This window comes from Doryrhamphus excisus, chromosome 16 (genome assembly GCF_030265055.1).
Source record: "Doryrhamphus excisus isolate RoL2022-K1 chromosome 16, RoL_Dexc_1.0, whole genome shotgun sequence".
NCBI lineage: Eukaryota > Metazoa > Chordata > Actinopteri > Syngnathiformes > Syngnathidae > Doryrhamphus > Doryrhamphus excisus.
This window is the reverse complement of record NC_080481.1, coordinates 6,850,652-6,865,848: the sequence shown is the minus strand read 5'-3', so window position 1 is coordinate 6,865,848 and position 15,197 is coordinate 6,850,652. Positions and strand designations below refer to the sequence as shown.

General features: G+C 44.4%; 2 protein-coding genes across 3 annotated transcripts; one reads left to right on the top strand and one right to left on the bottom strand.

Moving 5' to 3' along the window:
• The first annotated feature begins 773 nt into the window (after nt 1-773).
• Nucleotides 774-7,866, top strand: igfbp5a (insulin-like growth factor binding protein 5a). 2 transcript variants are annotated; one of them, XM_058052539.1, is made up of 5 exons: nt 774-1,554; nt 4,238-4,422; nt 4,614-4,733; nt 5,084-5,217; nt 5,768-7,866. In XM_058052539.1, exons 1-5 carry the CDS (start codon nt 1,158-1,160, stop codon nt 5,829-5,831), a joined length of 900 nt encoding a protein of 299 aa, XP_057908522.1. In that variant the 5' UTR covers nt 774-1,157; the 3' UTR covers nt 5,832-7,866. The 2 variants fall into 2 exon arrangements, 1 of the variants encoding a protein (XP_057908522.1); XR_009119843.1 differs by having other exon boundaries at nt 817-1,554; nt 5,084-5,671.
• Nucleotides 7,867-8,511: 645 nt separating this feature from the next.
• On the bottom strand, nt 8,512-14,691 carry igfbp2a (insulin-like growth factor binding protein 2a). Its single transcript, XM_058052540.1, has 4 exons — nt 14,267-14,691; nt 9,640-9,812; nt 9,022-9,162; nt 8,512-8,957 (listed from the first exon to the last, which is right to left on the bottom strand). Exons 1-4 carry the CDS (start codon nt 14,643-14,645, stop codon nt 8,799-8,801), a joined length of 852 nt encoding a protein of 283 aa, XP_057908523.1. The 5' UTR covers nt 14,646-14,691; the 3' UTR covers nt 8,512-8,798.
• Nucleotides 14,692-15,197: the final 506 nt, after the last annotated feature.

Genomic DNA, 15,197 nt, shown 5'->3' with positions numbered 1-15,197 from the left:
TAGTTGCAAAAATATTGTTCACATTTCGACTAGGGATGTCCAATATTTGACTCCTCATTTAAAATACTCATATTTATTAATCTGTACAGACCACTCTATGAGCCACTGACACCAGCATCTTTAATAAAGACACAGACCTTACAGACCTGCCAACTTTGAAGAAATTTTACACAGACAGTGCAATGGTCCCCCAGGCGTTGCATTCAATATGTTTATTAACATAAATTAACACCCATATAGTCACCTTAACACCCGTATTACGCAATAATACCAGAAAATAACATTCAGGGGCGTTCTGGATGTATTGAAATGGCATATTTGGAGTGGGGACATATGAAAACGCTGGCTCGTCTTTCCCGTACAGACATGCAAGCCGCTGCTTTTTGAAAACGATGACCGATCCATTGCCATCAAGTGCCGGAAGTGAGATTTGATGAAACGCTAAGATATCTGAATATTTCGAGAGTCATGACTCACCACAGTATTCTTGTTTCATACACCCAGAATAATGTATTCATTCATGTATGTGTGTATTTTGTGTTGTGTGTATGTATGTGTTTTGAAAAACTGATAGATTGAAGCCACCTGTGACCAGACATAAATCAGGTTGATATTGTTACTGGTAATGAAGTGCAGGACAGTGTAGGTTAGAAAGCCAACATCAAGCATCTCTAATTTCAGCATATTAACAAGTGTTTGCACAGCAGTGGGGGGAGGTGGTCGATGCTGAGTCGCCGTCAGTCCCATCATCATCGTCCTATCTGGCACATCTGAAGGCATGCCAGCACCCGCCCTGCAGAATCAGCATCACAGCGCGCACGCCTGACAAGTGCGCCTCCCCCTCTGCCCCGTGTTTGACATCCACATCGTTATAGGTTCGCCCCTGGCTGCTTTATTTTTAAGGGAAGCTCTACGCCAGCTACAGATTACACATTCTGCCCTCAAACACACGGAGGGAAGCAGAAGCGGGTGCGACGCGGGGGGAAAACAGGCGCGGTCTTTCTCGGCTGGACAGCTTTTTGCGCGCAGTTGGAGGAGGGGAATTTATAAGATACGTGCATATTTAATCATTTTTTACTTAAAGTCGAAGGAGGTGCACATTTTAGACTGCGGTGAGATCTTTCTGCACACCTGTGGATGCAGTAAAAGCTCGCTTGATGCTCCGGACTCCAATCCCCAGTACACGCAGGATTCTCCAGTTTCTAACCCCCCCGTCCAACATGCTGCTGAGCGTCCCCCTCTTGGTGCTCCCCTTGCTGAGCATCACCGACTGCGGCGCGTCGTTCGTGCCGTGCGAACCTTGCGACCAGAAGGCCCGCTCCATGTGTCCGCCGGTGCCGGTGGGATGCCAGGTGGTGAAGGAGCCCGGCTGCGGCTGCTGCCTGACGTGCGCGCTGGAGGAGGGGCAGTCGTGCGGGGTGTACACGGGTCCGTGCTCACGCGGACTCCGATGCCTGCCCAAGAATGGCGAGGAGAAGCCGCTGCACGCCCTCCTGCACGGCCGGGGGGTGTGCAGGAACGAGAAGTTGTACAAACTGCTGCATCCTTCCAAAGGTAGGCCTGCGGTGCTCGTCGCCAAGTATTAACATCACGGTCACAAGTATGCTTTCTAAAGGTCAAGGCTCCCTTTGCAATTATTAATGAAGTCATGTGACGGCCAAAAGTCCAATTAGATTGCTTCATAGATGAGATGCTGGTCACATTTCATACAGATACTATTCTTGGAGATAAACAGCTGCATAGAGACCTTCCTCCTCCAGCACAACACTGTTCTCAGTCTTTGTGTGGGTTCCTTCCAGTTGGAAAAAGTGTAGAATACAAGCGCTAATGTAGAGTAACTCGTTGAGTAAGTGGAGGAGAGGATAATGAGTTGATCCAGCGAGGCTGATGAATCAAGTCCTCGCTGCCTTTACAGACGGCCGATGACACATGTCATTACCAGCACACATGACTCAAAAGCCCCCAACAGGACGTGACCTGGCGAACTCAACAACGGGGACCGATCAACCTGTCATCTCATCCTGAAAGGCACTTGGGGAGTCTGAACCATAAATCAGCAGCTTTTCTGTGAGTGGCCAATGGCCCCAGGGGGGCTGCATCCCACATGAAACAAGAAGATTACAGGTGGGGCCCTGTGAGGCCCCTGATTGGCTTGGAGACAGCCAGACAGCGTCTAGTTTAGTGTGACCCTCCAAGGTGTGAAGTCATATTTTATCCTATCCTCTACAATTTCAGGCCTTTCTTCTCCACTTGGTGTGGCACACCTTTTATCATGTACCACCTTTATGTCTTCCATTTCTCCATTCTTGCTTCTTCTCGTCTTTCCCTGCTTGACATAAATCAGCTTCCTGCACTGCGTATGGGTGAGGTGAGATTTGCCCAAGGCCCAGAAACTTGAGGATGGGTATAAGAACGCAAAAAAGACACAAAAGACTTGGGACAAGGTAACATTAAGCATGGCTGAATTCCCTCGGGCAGGACAGGTTCCCAGCAGCTTTAGTTGGCCCACATGCAGGCAGGCTGGAGCTAAAGTAAAATGCTGGATAAGCATGGCCTTGCTTGCAGCTTCCCATTTACTGGTTATGAAAAAAAGGTGATCTTGATTCACACTAACAAGTGGTCTTATCTGTAAATAAAGTGGTACGTTGGTCTTTGTTATGAATTCGTTCCCAAAAACGTATAAATAATTTTCCCACAGGAAAAAATGTAAAGCAACGGATGCCGAGAGTGTCCATTTCATCAAAACTTTGTTTGGTGCTACAAGGTCCAGTTAAGCATCAGGTGTAGGACTTGCGGGGATAGGTCTGATTAGAGAACTTGTCTGTACCACCTGGGCATGGACAGTTCTACCTTTTCGGCAAAATTAGCTACCTTGATTTCTTCTTTCTTTACCAGGATGGAACTTATTATTGATGTGATGGACTAGTTGTGTAACCTTCTCGGTTGAATTTGCCAAATGAATGTGCCTTCCGGGACACCGTAGTATTGTGGGTGGGTGTGTGATCGAAGATGGATGAATAAACAAGCCAAGGTGGGAATAGCGTCCGTTCACATCTTAATTTATATCACAAGATTCAACGTCCCAAAGGGAAAGTACAACAGTTTGTTACACTCAATATTGCACGATGTCTTGGGTAGTCTATAATAAACAATTTTGGTGAAAACACAAAAAATACAAGTATTTGAAAGCCAATGTCTGATTTGATCAAATTTGCAACCAACAACTAATCCTGCACTCTATGACCACACGGCGTGTGACAATTCACACGCAAGGAACGCCATGCAAAAGTTTGCAGAAACATGATCAGTCAGCACAGGTCAGATTAGGCGAGGATTAGCAAGCGAAGACTTGATTGGATTTGCAATGCAGATCATACCACTGATTTTTTTTTTCCTGAGGGAGCGCGAGAACTGTGTCAGCAGGAAACCTTTTTTTTCCAAGAAGTCCTTATCTGGAGGGATGACATCACTCGTTGTACGGCATCATCCTGGGATGTGCGGGGGCTTGGGTGGCTAAGCATGGTTTTGCTGCAAGTCAGTGACCTTGTTTCACCACCCTGTTAGCTTAGTAGCTTAGCGAGCACGTCAGTGCAGAAAGACAGAGGTTTATGTGCACAATGAGATGGGCTGCTATGCGTGACACAGCATTGGAAATCGGCCAGCAGTGGCTTAACGGGATATATACCAGAAGTGTTTGAGTCTATTGTAGGGTTGGGTATCATTTCCATATTATCCAATGCCAAATCACTACTCTTGAAACAGAGCCGATGTTTAAACGGTGCCTGAATTAGTACTTTAAAAAAGAAAAGTATGCTGATTTTTTTATTTTTACAGAATTTCACGATATGCACCTCGCTCGCCATGACCGTGATTGGTGGATAATAAGGAAGTGTTGTGTTGCTGGTGTGGACAGTGACAGTGACACGTGTATGCAGTGTTGGAACTGAGCACTGCTGTTGCCGTGTTAAGGGACCTTGGATAAGCGGTAGAAGATGGATGGATGGAATGGTCTTTCTGAATGGTTTGGCATTCAGAAAGAAGCAGACAAAAGCCTATAGGCACAAAGTTGTAATAATTTCTACAATTTGATATTTTAACCCTTTGTTCTCCATAATTTGTTGGTCACCTTGCACAATTTAAGTTACAGCCAACTGCTACTGCTTTCTGACCACGACGTGACAGATATTTGCATTTGCAGACCAATTCTTTGTTGTTCCCTGTCTTGCGGTCCTAACAGATGATCTCCCAGAGTCCGTGATGCCCCAAACCAAGGTGCCCATATACGGACGGGATCACATTAGCAGTAGGAAGGCCCAGGCGATGAAGCAGGCCAAGGAACGCAAAAAGCAGCTCGCCAGGGTGGGACGCAACAGCAACCTGGACTTCACTCTCATTGGCCTGGAGAAAATGGAGCCTGAGTTTGTACGTAAACCACACACAATGTACACTGAGCTCCCTGAACCAGTTCTGACACAGCAGCTGACAACGACACACAAGTCATCATTACTGTCTGATGTTCTTAATTTGTGTGACTTTAAGATGTTCAGTGTATGTTGAGTGTAAATTAGAGTGCATGTACAAGCATTGTGTAACCCGTGTCTGTGAATGTGTAGGGCCCCTGCAGGAGACGTCTGGATCACCTCATTCAGAGCATGAAGGACACATCTCGGGTCTTGGCTCTGTCTTTGTACATCCCTAACTGTGACAAAAAAGGTTTCTTCAAGCGCCGACAGGTACTGTCGCGCTCTCCTCACACTCTTTTGCATTTTCTCTCCCGCATATTCCTGCATCTTCTCAATAGAATAACATTTTTTATATGCAGGAAGCCACATTTTTTTCTCCTTTCTCCATTTTTTTGTCTCGCTGCACTTGTTTTATAAAAAGATGATCAAGTTACGTGTTTAGAGTTAACCTTGTTGTTTATTATTCCCGGTAGTAGTAATTGCTCAATGTGTGGTTGTTCTGCTGTTACCTACTGTGCTGTCATTTTTGGGTATGACCCCCCCGCCACCGCTATATAAAAGTCCTATATAAAAGTTCAATGGAGTATGTCAACCTTGACCTTTCATGTCTCCCTTTCCAGTGCAAGCCGTCTCGGGGTCACCGGAGGGGAATCTGCTGGTGCGTGGACCGCTTTGGCGCCAAGATCCCGGGCATCAACTACGCTGGCGGGGACTTGCAATGCAAAGACTTGGACAGCGGCAGCAACAGAAATGAGTGAGCTCGAGTTAAACCGGCAAACGATTCATGACCGCTCTCTGGTCATGTGATGGACGGGATGCTGAAACACTTGTTTTTTATAGGTTACGTAACTGTGGCTCCCCAATGACTGTGTTCATTTTCTCTATATCCATAGATTATAGACAATATACGTATATACCGTTATACACACATTCATATGTGTGTAATATTGAGAACATGTTGTACATTGAGTCTGATTGATTTACATGTTTTAAATGTGATTCAGCTCCTGGGAGAGGTTTTGTTTCATATTTTAAGGGAGAAGTTATTCAGAAGGGGCTGCTTCTTCATTGCCCACCATTAGAAAGTTCAGAAAAGAGATGTGTGAGTCACATGTTTTTGTCTGAATCAGGACTCAGTACTCATCTCTGTTAACTCATCCAATTAAACAACTGTGCTACGGCCTGCTAAAATTAAAAAAGGAAATCAGGTAATGTGACAAATCTTGCACCTGTTACTCGTTGTATTTGCGCAAATGTATTAATCCCTGTCTCAAATCCACTTTCCTTTCCCCTTCCGGCCCCAGCTGTATCACAGGCTCGATTCTCACTCAGCCCGTGACCTTCACTGACTCAAGGTTGTTCGACTGATATTCGAGTTTCACTGACTCACGGGTTGAAGAAGACTTGAGTTTCACTGCCACTGGTGCCAGATGAAGACTCTGGTTTTTGACCGACTCCTGGCTACTCAATGAAGATTTTAATTTTACTGACTCACTGGTGTTTTATAAAGACTCACATGTCACTGACTCACAGGTTGACAAAGACTCAAGTTTTGTTGACTCACAGGTTGATGAAAACTCAAGTGTCATTGACTCATGGATGCTCAATGACTTGACACAGATCCAAGTTTCATTGACTCACCGATGTTTCAAGTTTCACTGACTCACAGGTTGACAAAGACTCCAGTTACACTGACTCATGGGATGATGAATCATTGAGTTTTAATGACTCACTGTGTTTCAAGTTTCACTTACTAACAGGTTGACAAAGACTTGAGTTTCACTGACTCACGGATTAAGACTCAGGTTTAATTGACTCACAGGTGTGTGACAGCGTTTTACTGACTAAAGGGTTGATGAAAACTCGAGTTTCATTGACTCAAGGGTTGATAAAAACTCGAGTTTCATTGACTTATGGATGCTCGACGAGTTGACACAGTCTTGAGTTTCATTGACTCACGGGTGTTTCAAGTTTAATTTGCTCACAAGTTGGCAAAGACTCCAGTTTCACTGATTCACAAGTGTTTGACGACTTTGACGACTTGAGTTTCATTGACTCATGAGCTGATGGAGCAGGTGTCATTGACTCACAGGAATTTGATGAAAACCCAAGTGTCACTGATTCTCAGGTTGACAAAGACTTGAGTGTCACTGACTTACTGGTTAACGAACACTCAAGTTTCATTGACTCACAGGTGTTTGACAAAGACTCCAGTGTCACTGACTAAGGGGTTGGTCAAGACTCGTGTTTCATTGACTCACGGGGCGTTTGACGAAGAAAGGAGTGTCACTGTCTCACGTGTCGACAAAGATTTGAGTTTCATTGACTTCGAGTGCTCAACGAAAACTGCCGTTTCAAGTTCAGGAACGTGTTCAAGATTATGTGCCTCCATTGAACCGAGTACCCGATACAATGGGGGAAGGGACTTGTTGGGTATGTCCAAGATTCTGTGCATGTGCTTTTTAACGAGTGAGTCACGTACCTGATTTACTTCAGTGAGTGACTCAGTGGAGTGGAGTCAGGTGAAGGAATCAGGTTTGCCGTTACTGTGTCGGTATCCAGCATCTAGAAATGACAATTTTCTCAGATAGGATGCTAAGAAATACTCTCGCCAAATTGAAATGCCAAAGAAAAAAACCCGGTCATATAGCTGTGATTCAATAGCATATCATACAAATCATTCCAAAATCTAACTGGATGCTACATTATTATCTTTAAACATGTAAAATAGTTGATACATCTCATTCAATCTTGTGTATTTTCCATGTTGGGCTGAAAAAATAGTTCAGCCTTCCCAAACAAAACAGTGCATTTAAGTGCATTAAGTCCTCACAGAATCTACAAAACACGAGTCAAATATGCTTTAATGTAACGTCAAATGTTTTTCAAAGTCCATCACCTTTTCTGTAAATGTGTGTGCAGTCTGTGTTCATGTTCCTGATGATACTGTTGTTGTGTGTGCAATGTGTAGCTGCCATGCCCTTCTCCAAAAATCACTCACATCCTTTGCGGCTTGCACACAAATGGTATGCAAAGGTCTGATGTCTTCACAGGCAAATACGCCCCGGTGACAGGGCCTGGCTGTACACGTGCGGCCGCTGAGTTTATATGGAAATCCAAGTGCCTTTGGCCGCATGCCACTTTGAATTGCCATTTGCATGCGTGTGTGTGGCACCGCTGGCAGTCAAAGCCAGTGTTGATGTTGAACCTATTTAGTAGGACTTAATGACAGTTGCGCCGGTTCCTCCCCAAGATTAGACCCTGTCAATTCAAGCACATGTGACACAATATGGCAAATACAAAGATTCTGTGAGCACTGTTAAAATATTTATCATGCGTGTCATTGATGTACTCAGTTTTTGTAAGACAAAGCACTAATTCAATAAAAATCCTGTACTCTTGAGTTTTCTCGACCTCTTAATTGTAAATGTCAGGCACTAAAATCAGGAAGACTGATTCAATTACATATTGACAGAGCTATTATTACTACTTTGAAAATTGTTATAACACTATAACACTACTTCAAATTACAATGTGTAAAGCGGCGTGTTATTATGCAGTGCTATCTATACTTACGATCAGAATATCACTCGGTCGCCATTGTTTACTATTGACACAGGAAGATCATCAACTGCATTCCCAGGAAAACACTGCCCCCCAGCGTTTTGGTAGATAATCACAATCCCGTTGTCAGCCCTCCAATGGCACGCGCCACTTTTAAGGTTAAATCCGAATTATTATACATATTTGAAGTTTTTTCAAAAAAGGAACAGAAAAAAATAGGGCTGGGCGATATGACAAACAAACAAACAAACAAACAAATATTTGATTGCTTTTCCAGAAAAAAATATATTTCTCTATTTTTTGTATTTGAAAAAAAGTAAAACCTTGTAGCTTGAAAGGAGGCTTGGTTACATTCAAAGTGAAAGCTGCACCGTTTTGAAAAACACTGATGACAAACATTGGCGCTCGTTCTCGTCAGGGGTAGCCATCTTGTCGCCATGTGTACATCTCTGTCAAGGAAGCAAGAAGGAAGAGGACGCTGAGATTTTCAAAACTACAAACATTTTTATTATGTGTTTAGTTTAACGTCACATTTTCTCTCAGTCTAAACAGTTGCAAGTTCCACACATGACTGATTGCTCTACAAGCGAAAATGATGCTCCCATCGACTCCAGAGGGATCCTACTCAGCAAACTGCTTTCTAACACTTCTTGGTGACTAAGACTTCCACTAGAGACACAGAGATTATAGATTGCTTACTCATTGTTGTTGTTTGTTTCCATGTGCTTGACAGTTCCTTTTAAGTTTTAGGGTGTTTAAAAATGATGATTACTACATCTGCTCCATGTTGGCCAGCTCCAGCTCCAGCTCTGGGAGGTACTGGCTGCAATTGGGGTTTCCCCTCACAGTGGGGGCTGCTGGGATGGGTCGGCCGGTGTGGGGGCTTACGCACCAGCACTCACCCCTCTGACCATAAAGAGACATCTTGCACTGAAAACACAATTTCAAATGTGTTACAGCTTGATATGTTTTAGTGTGGTTCTTGCCTGGTCACCTGTTTGAGGTTATACTGCCCCCTCTTGTCGCAGTTGGGAATGTGCAGGGCATAGAGGTCCTCCAAGGGACCGCGATTGTCTCGGAAGGGCATTTTGGAGATCCGCTCCAGCACCTGGTCCAGCTCCTGTTGGCACTGAGTCTTGCAGCCAAGACAAGACGCAGAGTCGTTCATTTGCTGTTTAAAATGTTTTTTTCACACCAGCACATCAAACGACGTGATTAACATGCATGAGTCTATGTTATGTTCTATTTTCTCTTATTATGTCTGCTGTAGTGTGTAATACGCATGTAAAGGTGACTATAGGGGTGTTATTTCATATCTAAAGGGCTCTAATGTTTCAATAAAACAGTGTTATTAGTACAGGTGGTCCTCAGGTTACCAACAAGCCCCATCCTACGTTGGATTTTAGTGTCGGAACCTGTGCCTAAATTAACATCTAGTAAGTCACTCACACTGTACACTGAACATGTGGTGCACATTAAACAGTAATAAAAAGACTATGTACAAGAATTAAAGGAACAACTATTTTTAGTCCAGTGAAAATGCCTGTAGATTTCAACCAGGCCATATTGTATATATTCAGGCCTACTTCTTTGAGTCCTAGTTTGGCCTCACCTGCTTGGGACGTGAAGGTTTTAACTCTTCCACCTTGTTGGTCTTCATTTTGGTCAACATCTCCTGACGATGTTGTCGTACAGCACTCTCCTTGGGTCCCATCCAGGTGGTATCCTTACTGGGTATGTTGACATCGCTCAGGTCCGGCTCCGGCAACCGTTCCGCCGCTTCATCTGCCAGAAGAGAGATGGCACAGAACATCCAGAACAGGAAGTCAAAAAGGATTGAAGAATAGGGACTCTCCCAATGCGATCATGTGTGAGTCTATGTTATGTCTTATTTATGTTTAAAATTGCTTGCTTTATTATTATTTATTGCTTTGGTTTGCATTCTGCTGCCTGTGCCTCTGCATACTGGGCGTCAAGTATTGGGCAGCTCCACTTGTATCCAAACATATAGGGCTCTAATAATGTTAAAAATCGTATTCAGAAGGTTGTAAACATGCTCTATCTATGATAACATTCCTCTTATAAATTAAATAATCCCACTTCGCAGACATTGACTCATCAAGGTCAGGTCTGCAACCAATTAACTGAGATAAACAAGCGATTGCTGTATTAATGTCATTATAGAGTTGTCATTGTCTTCCAGTTGTCCAGCGTTCTTGATGCCATGCTTACTGGGAGGTCCCAGAAGTCAAATGGAAAGTCAATTAATTGATGCGATCGCTTCTCCTGTGAGATGATGAATGACAGCAGTGTGCCTCACAGGGCAAGTTGGCTCCACTGCCCTGGCCAGGCTGGCTGGGGGACAGGCAAAGTGACAGCGCAGCATGAGTCCTTGAGTACAACGGCAGCGATTTTTTGTGTGTGTGCATGTGCATGCATCCAGTCGCAGAGGGTACACCCCCCTTCCTGCCCCTCCTCGGTCGGCTGGGATCAGCAGTGTGAACATTGGAGCTGGCCAACTCTCCAGTCTACTGCTTCAATTAATCTCCAGACAATGAATTTCTTTGTATATGTGATCCATTACAGATTCACAGATGGCACAAAGGCCACAGGTGTCATGTCCAAAGTTCAAGGTCAGCAGAGCAATCAAGAAATAATAATCAACATCATTCAGGGGACGGGTCGTGGCTCAGGTCAGGGACAGTTGGTTAATGGTTACGTTGCTGCACAACTAAACAAGTTCCAGGTTTAAATCTCAACTAAGCATTTTCCTATTTTGAAAAGTGTGTGTAAATTACAGTGTCACTCTGAGAAGTGATTTATGAGTCCTATCTCAGGTGAATAGCAAAGATTTGCATGTTATGTGAAATATTTAATGAAGACGTGCATATGCAGCAGCCTGTTCTTCAAGAAAGTCTGCAGGCTTTCATCTCAAAACTGATATATACGTGCATATTTTCTTTGTCTGAAATACTTATTCAAGCTTGTATATGTCACTTTATGTTAAAATACTTATTCCCACACTTGGGACTCAGCCTTATGTGAAACCATAGGTGAAACGTCTCTGTCAAGGATGCTTGGACTGGTCCTCTGGGGGAACTTTCAATATGGACCCCGGAGCAGCATGTCAGACAAAAGTCTTAAACCAGCAAAATTATTCAGGTTCTCAACACAAGCACAAGGAGATTCTTGGCAAGGCTACACGTACAGTTGCCGCCCTTGTAGATGGGGGTTGGGGTCCGTGGCACTGTTTTTGGAGAAGCCCGGGCTGGAGGTTTTTTGGGGATTATCTGCGGGCTATTTCAGTCTTGCAGTCCTCGTCTGGTCGCCCCCGCAGGTGCACAGGAATGCTCCATGTTAGCTAACAGTGTTATTTCAGATGGGAACGCTGTTTCTTTCCACTCTGCCTCCCACTTCCAGCAGCACTGATGCACACAACATTGTTCCCACCACGTGGCTGTATTCTGATCAAAAACACCCCAGCAAAATATGGCACGCATATTGAAGTCTGTAAAGCACTTAGTGTTTCCCTGGCTGTGTTTCGTCCTTCACGTTTCCGCTTGCAGCGGACGACAATCAAAAGGCCAAGGCAGCCTATGTTGTCTGTGACCTTTATTAGTCTGCCATGTCTTTTTAGTTCTCCTACTGTGAGTTACTCCAACCAGCAACTCAGACTTCCAGGTCTATCGACTCCCATTTATTCATTAAAACTTAAGTTTCCACCAAATGATTTGGTTCCGTTAGATATTCTTATTACACCTTTAGATTTAGATTTAGATAACTTGCTGCGTTTGCAGTGTAACAGCCTCTCACAGGCCTTCTTGACATACACACTCACACAGCACAATCACTCACTGCATTTTCAGTGCAACAGATTCTCATAGGCCTTCTTGACAACTCACATAACAGAATCATTGTTGCGGAACACTTAGATACAAGAAACAGAAAATACTGGGACAAGAGCCAAGTACACAATAGATACATTGTTCTCTCTCTTTTGCACACAAACCTCACTTTCCAGGCACACAAGACGAAGTGTCACTTTCTAGAGGGGCGTAGCATCTTCTATATAGACAATTATTTTTTTTAATGCTACATGAAAACCTTTTCAATTGTGTGATCAGTGACTACTTCTCCGATAGCTAAGTAGTCCCAAGAACCGTGAAGAAAACTATGGAAAGGAAACAGCTTTTACTTTTCATAATACAAGGCTCACTCAAAGACTAGCGAATGGGTACATCGTACAGATGGTCCTTGGGTTACATACATGTTCAAAGTCTGATCTCATACCTAAAACACTAAATGCAAGAATTACGCAATAAAGTAATCAAATATAACATTAGTATTAGTATTAGTATATAGTGTTAGTTACTACTTACATTAGTTATGGACAGTATTAGTTATTACTGTCCATCCATGCTCAAGTATACGGTAGCAACATGATAGGGTAGTGTAGTATGTTGTGATTTCTGAATGGTCGTGAAAATGAGGCAACAGTCGAGTTTGCTGATATTGTTTTGATTCCAGCAACGGTATCATGTTGTGTTTTTGCATTTAAGAGATGATTCTTTATCCTTACTGATGGTCCAGAATTGAGAGTATACTGTGGCTCTGCTGTAACTAGTTCTCCAGTGAGTCTTGTGTTGACGGATCACAATTTTAGTATACATTTATGGCAGCGTGTACGTGGCCACAAAGTGCTGAAACCCGGAACACTGGGTGTCCCAAGCACAAGGCAGACTCGCCTGTTGGAGGTGTGACGAAGAAAAGGAAAGCTACCGACATAGACATTAAAAATAATCTGAAATGGGAGAAACCACAACCATGTCCATGCCACTAAACCATGACCCATGAGTACATAGGATGGTATAGGATGGTATCCTTGAACATGTGAAAGGATCTGCTCCTATGACTGACTGATTTAGGTGTTCATTTAGTTGTAAGTTCCAACTTCCGCCTCCAAATAATAATCAACTTGTAATGTGTCATAATCAGCAGCCCTGTTTGCAAGTCATGCAATTGCTTGAGGCCCCCATCTCAGTTGAGTGGAGCCTATCCCAGCTGTCTTCAGGCAAGAGACAGGGTACACCCTGGACTGGTGGCCAGCCAATCACACGGCACATATAGACAAACAACCATTCCCACCCACATTCATACCTATGGACAATTCGGAGTGGCCAATGAACCTCTGAGCCCTGCACTATATCTCATTTAAATTAAATACAATTCTCCAACAGACTCCCTTTGCCCTCGTGGGTTTCTACTTGAGGAATTTCTTCCCTGAGATAGCCCTTTTCAAATGTTTGCGTTTTCAGGCTCCAAAAGGCCGTTGCCATGACGTTTTGTCATCATCAGCCAAAGGACAGTTTTTCATTCATCCAAGAAGAGGCTGTGTTCATCCTGGCTGTCTTGTGAAACAGCCAGAAGTGAGCGACACCGTCTCCCTTCACTCAGCGCCTTTGACCCAGCAGCACATTAGCTGGTGCCTTTGTGAGGTTACATAAAAGACTATATGATGACGGCTGATTTTCAAGCAACGAATTATTGTCTAGGGGTTTTCGTTCCGCTCCAGGAGTCCGGCGCCACAATAAATGTGTCAGTCTGATGAGGGACAGATTTTAAAATGAGTAGAACTCACAACCCCGGCTGGCTTTCACTGCACACTCATTAACTGTGCGCCTTGGAATCAGCCAATTAATGAGGCTGTTTACTTTTCCTCTTCGTGGTGACCTGTCCTTGTACAAACACAAAAGCACGTTAGTCTCACTGGAGCCGGCCCATTTTCTAGGTAGACCGCAGTGTGTGATTACCGCAGGTCAAAGCCTAAAGTCCAGCTTTTCCAAACAATGCAACATTCCTCCTGCTGTCTCTCAGCTCTCTCCACTCCCTCAAGGAAACGTCAACATCAACACTGGGATGTTTTCTATACCGCCATCCAAGGACGCAGATTGTGGGAAGACTGACCACTACCTTGCTGGCTGGTTTTAAGGCAAATTATGGGGGTGGAAGACTGTTCTTTTGTCCTCTACACCCCATGCGCACTTCACACAGGTCTGTGCAAGGAGTGATCATTGCACAGTCCTCTAAAATACATTGTAACTGCCATGTTAACATGAATATGCATTTGAAAATAAACGTAGTAGAGTTTAACATATCTTAAAAATGCATTGCTGGCGTTGTGTCAGCTGTTGTGGTATTTACTAATAATTCCAAGCTGGAAGGACAAAGGACGGACTGACCGCTGGTATGCTCCCGGTGCTCCTGGCTCGTAGTGTCGGCGTCCACTATGCGCCGGCACTGGCCCTGGCCCTGCACCAGTTGCTCCAGGGGAAGCTCCGAGTCGGGCGCCGGATAGCATCGCAAGCCAGCGGTGCACCTCGGAGTGTACACGCCGCAAGCCTCGCCCTCCTGCCGGGCACACACCGGGCAGCACCCGCAGCCCGGCTCGCGCACAATCTCCGCGCAAGGCTCGCTGGGCATCGGACAGAGCTCCTGGCGCTCCACGGTGCACACCGGGCAGCGGAACACCATCTCCGCGAGCGAGGCGCCGGCGAGGGACGCGGTGAGGACCAACAGGCTGTGGATCTTGAGCATTGCTGTGAGGTTTGGGGTCATCATCGTGGACCAGGGGAAAGCATTCCCAAGTTTAAAAAAACATGGAGCAACGTGCAGGAGAACAGGTGAAGCCGGGGTAGGGTGGTCTGCTGGGTCCTACAGTTCTTGGATTTGCGCTCAGGGCCAAGCGTGTGTTATCTTGCAGGAAAGCCTTACATATTTTGACACAAAACTACACATCTGCTGTATTACATGGTATCCAAACAAAAATACGGTTTAGCTGAAGGGAAAATATGTTTTTATACTGTATATATTGCACCCAGTTTGTTGTATTTATCGTTCATTTTAAAGAATGCATACATCAATAAAGAAAGAATCAGCTAGGTGCAAAGTATTGCTTACATCAGAGGTGTCCAAAGTCCGGCCCAGAGGCCATATGAGGCCCGCTAGTCACAAAAAATGGCCCCAGCTTATTCCAAAATTCCAATTAAACACACTGCTTGATTGTCTGGGAAGTTGAAATACTACGTATGTCTGACCTCTTTCACTTGATTATGTCGATTTGATAACATTGGAATAGTTGTCAACATTTCAGACATGCTGAATTGTGTCAAT

Excerpts from the sequence above, each read along its gene's own strand:
- igfbp5a (XM_058052539.1), top strand. The coding sequence starts at position 1,158 with ATGCTCCGGACTCCAATCCCCAGTACACGCAGGATTCTCCAGTTTCTA. Across the intron at positions 4,423-4,613 it reads AGAAAATGGAGCCTGAGTTT|GGCCCCTGCAGGAGACGTCT; the intron begins GTACGTAAACCA and ends GTGAATGTGTAG. Across the intron at positions 4,734-5,083 it reads GTTTCTTCAAGCGCCGACAG|TGCAAGCCGTCTCGGGGTCA; the intron begins GTACTGTCGCGC and ends CTCCCTTTCCAG.
- igfbp2a (XM_058052540.1), bottom strand. The coding sequence starts at position 14,645 with ATGATGACCCCAAACCTCACAGCAATGCTCAAGATCCACAGCCTGTTG. Across the intron at positions 9,163-9,639 it reads AACCTTCACGTCCCAAGCAG|ACTCAGTGCCAACAGGAGCT; the intron begins GTGAGGCCAAAC and ends CTTGGCTGCAAG. Across the intron at positions 8,958-9,021 it reads GGCAGTATAACCTCAAACAG|TGCAAGATGTCTCTTTATGG; the intron begins GTGACCAGGCAA and ends TTGTGTTTTCAG.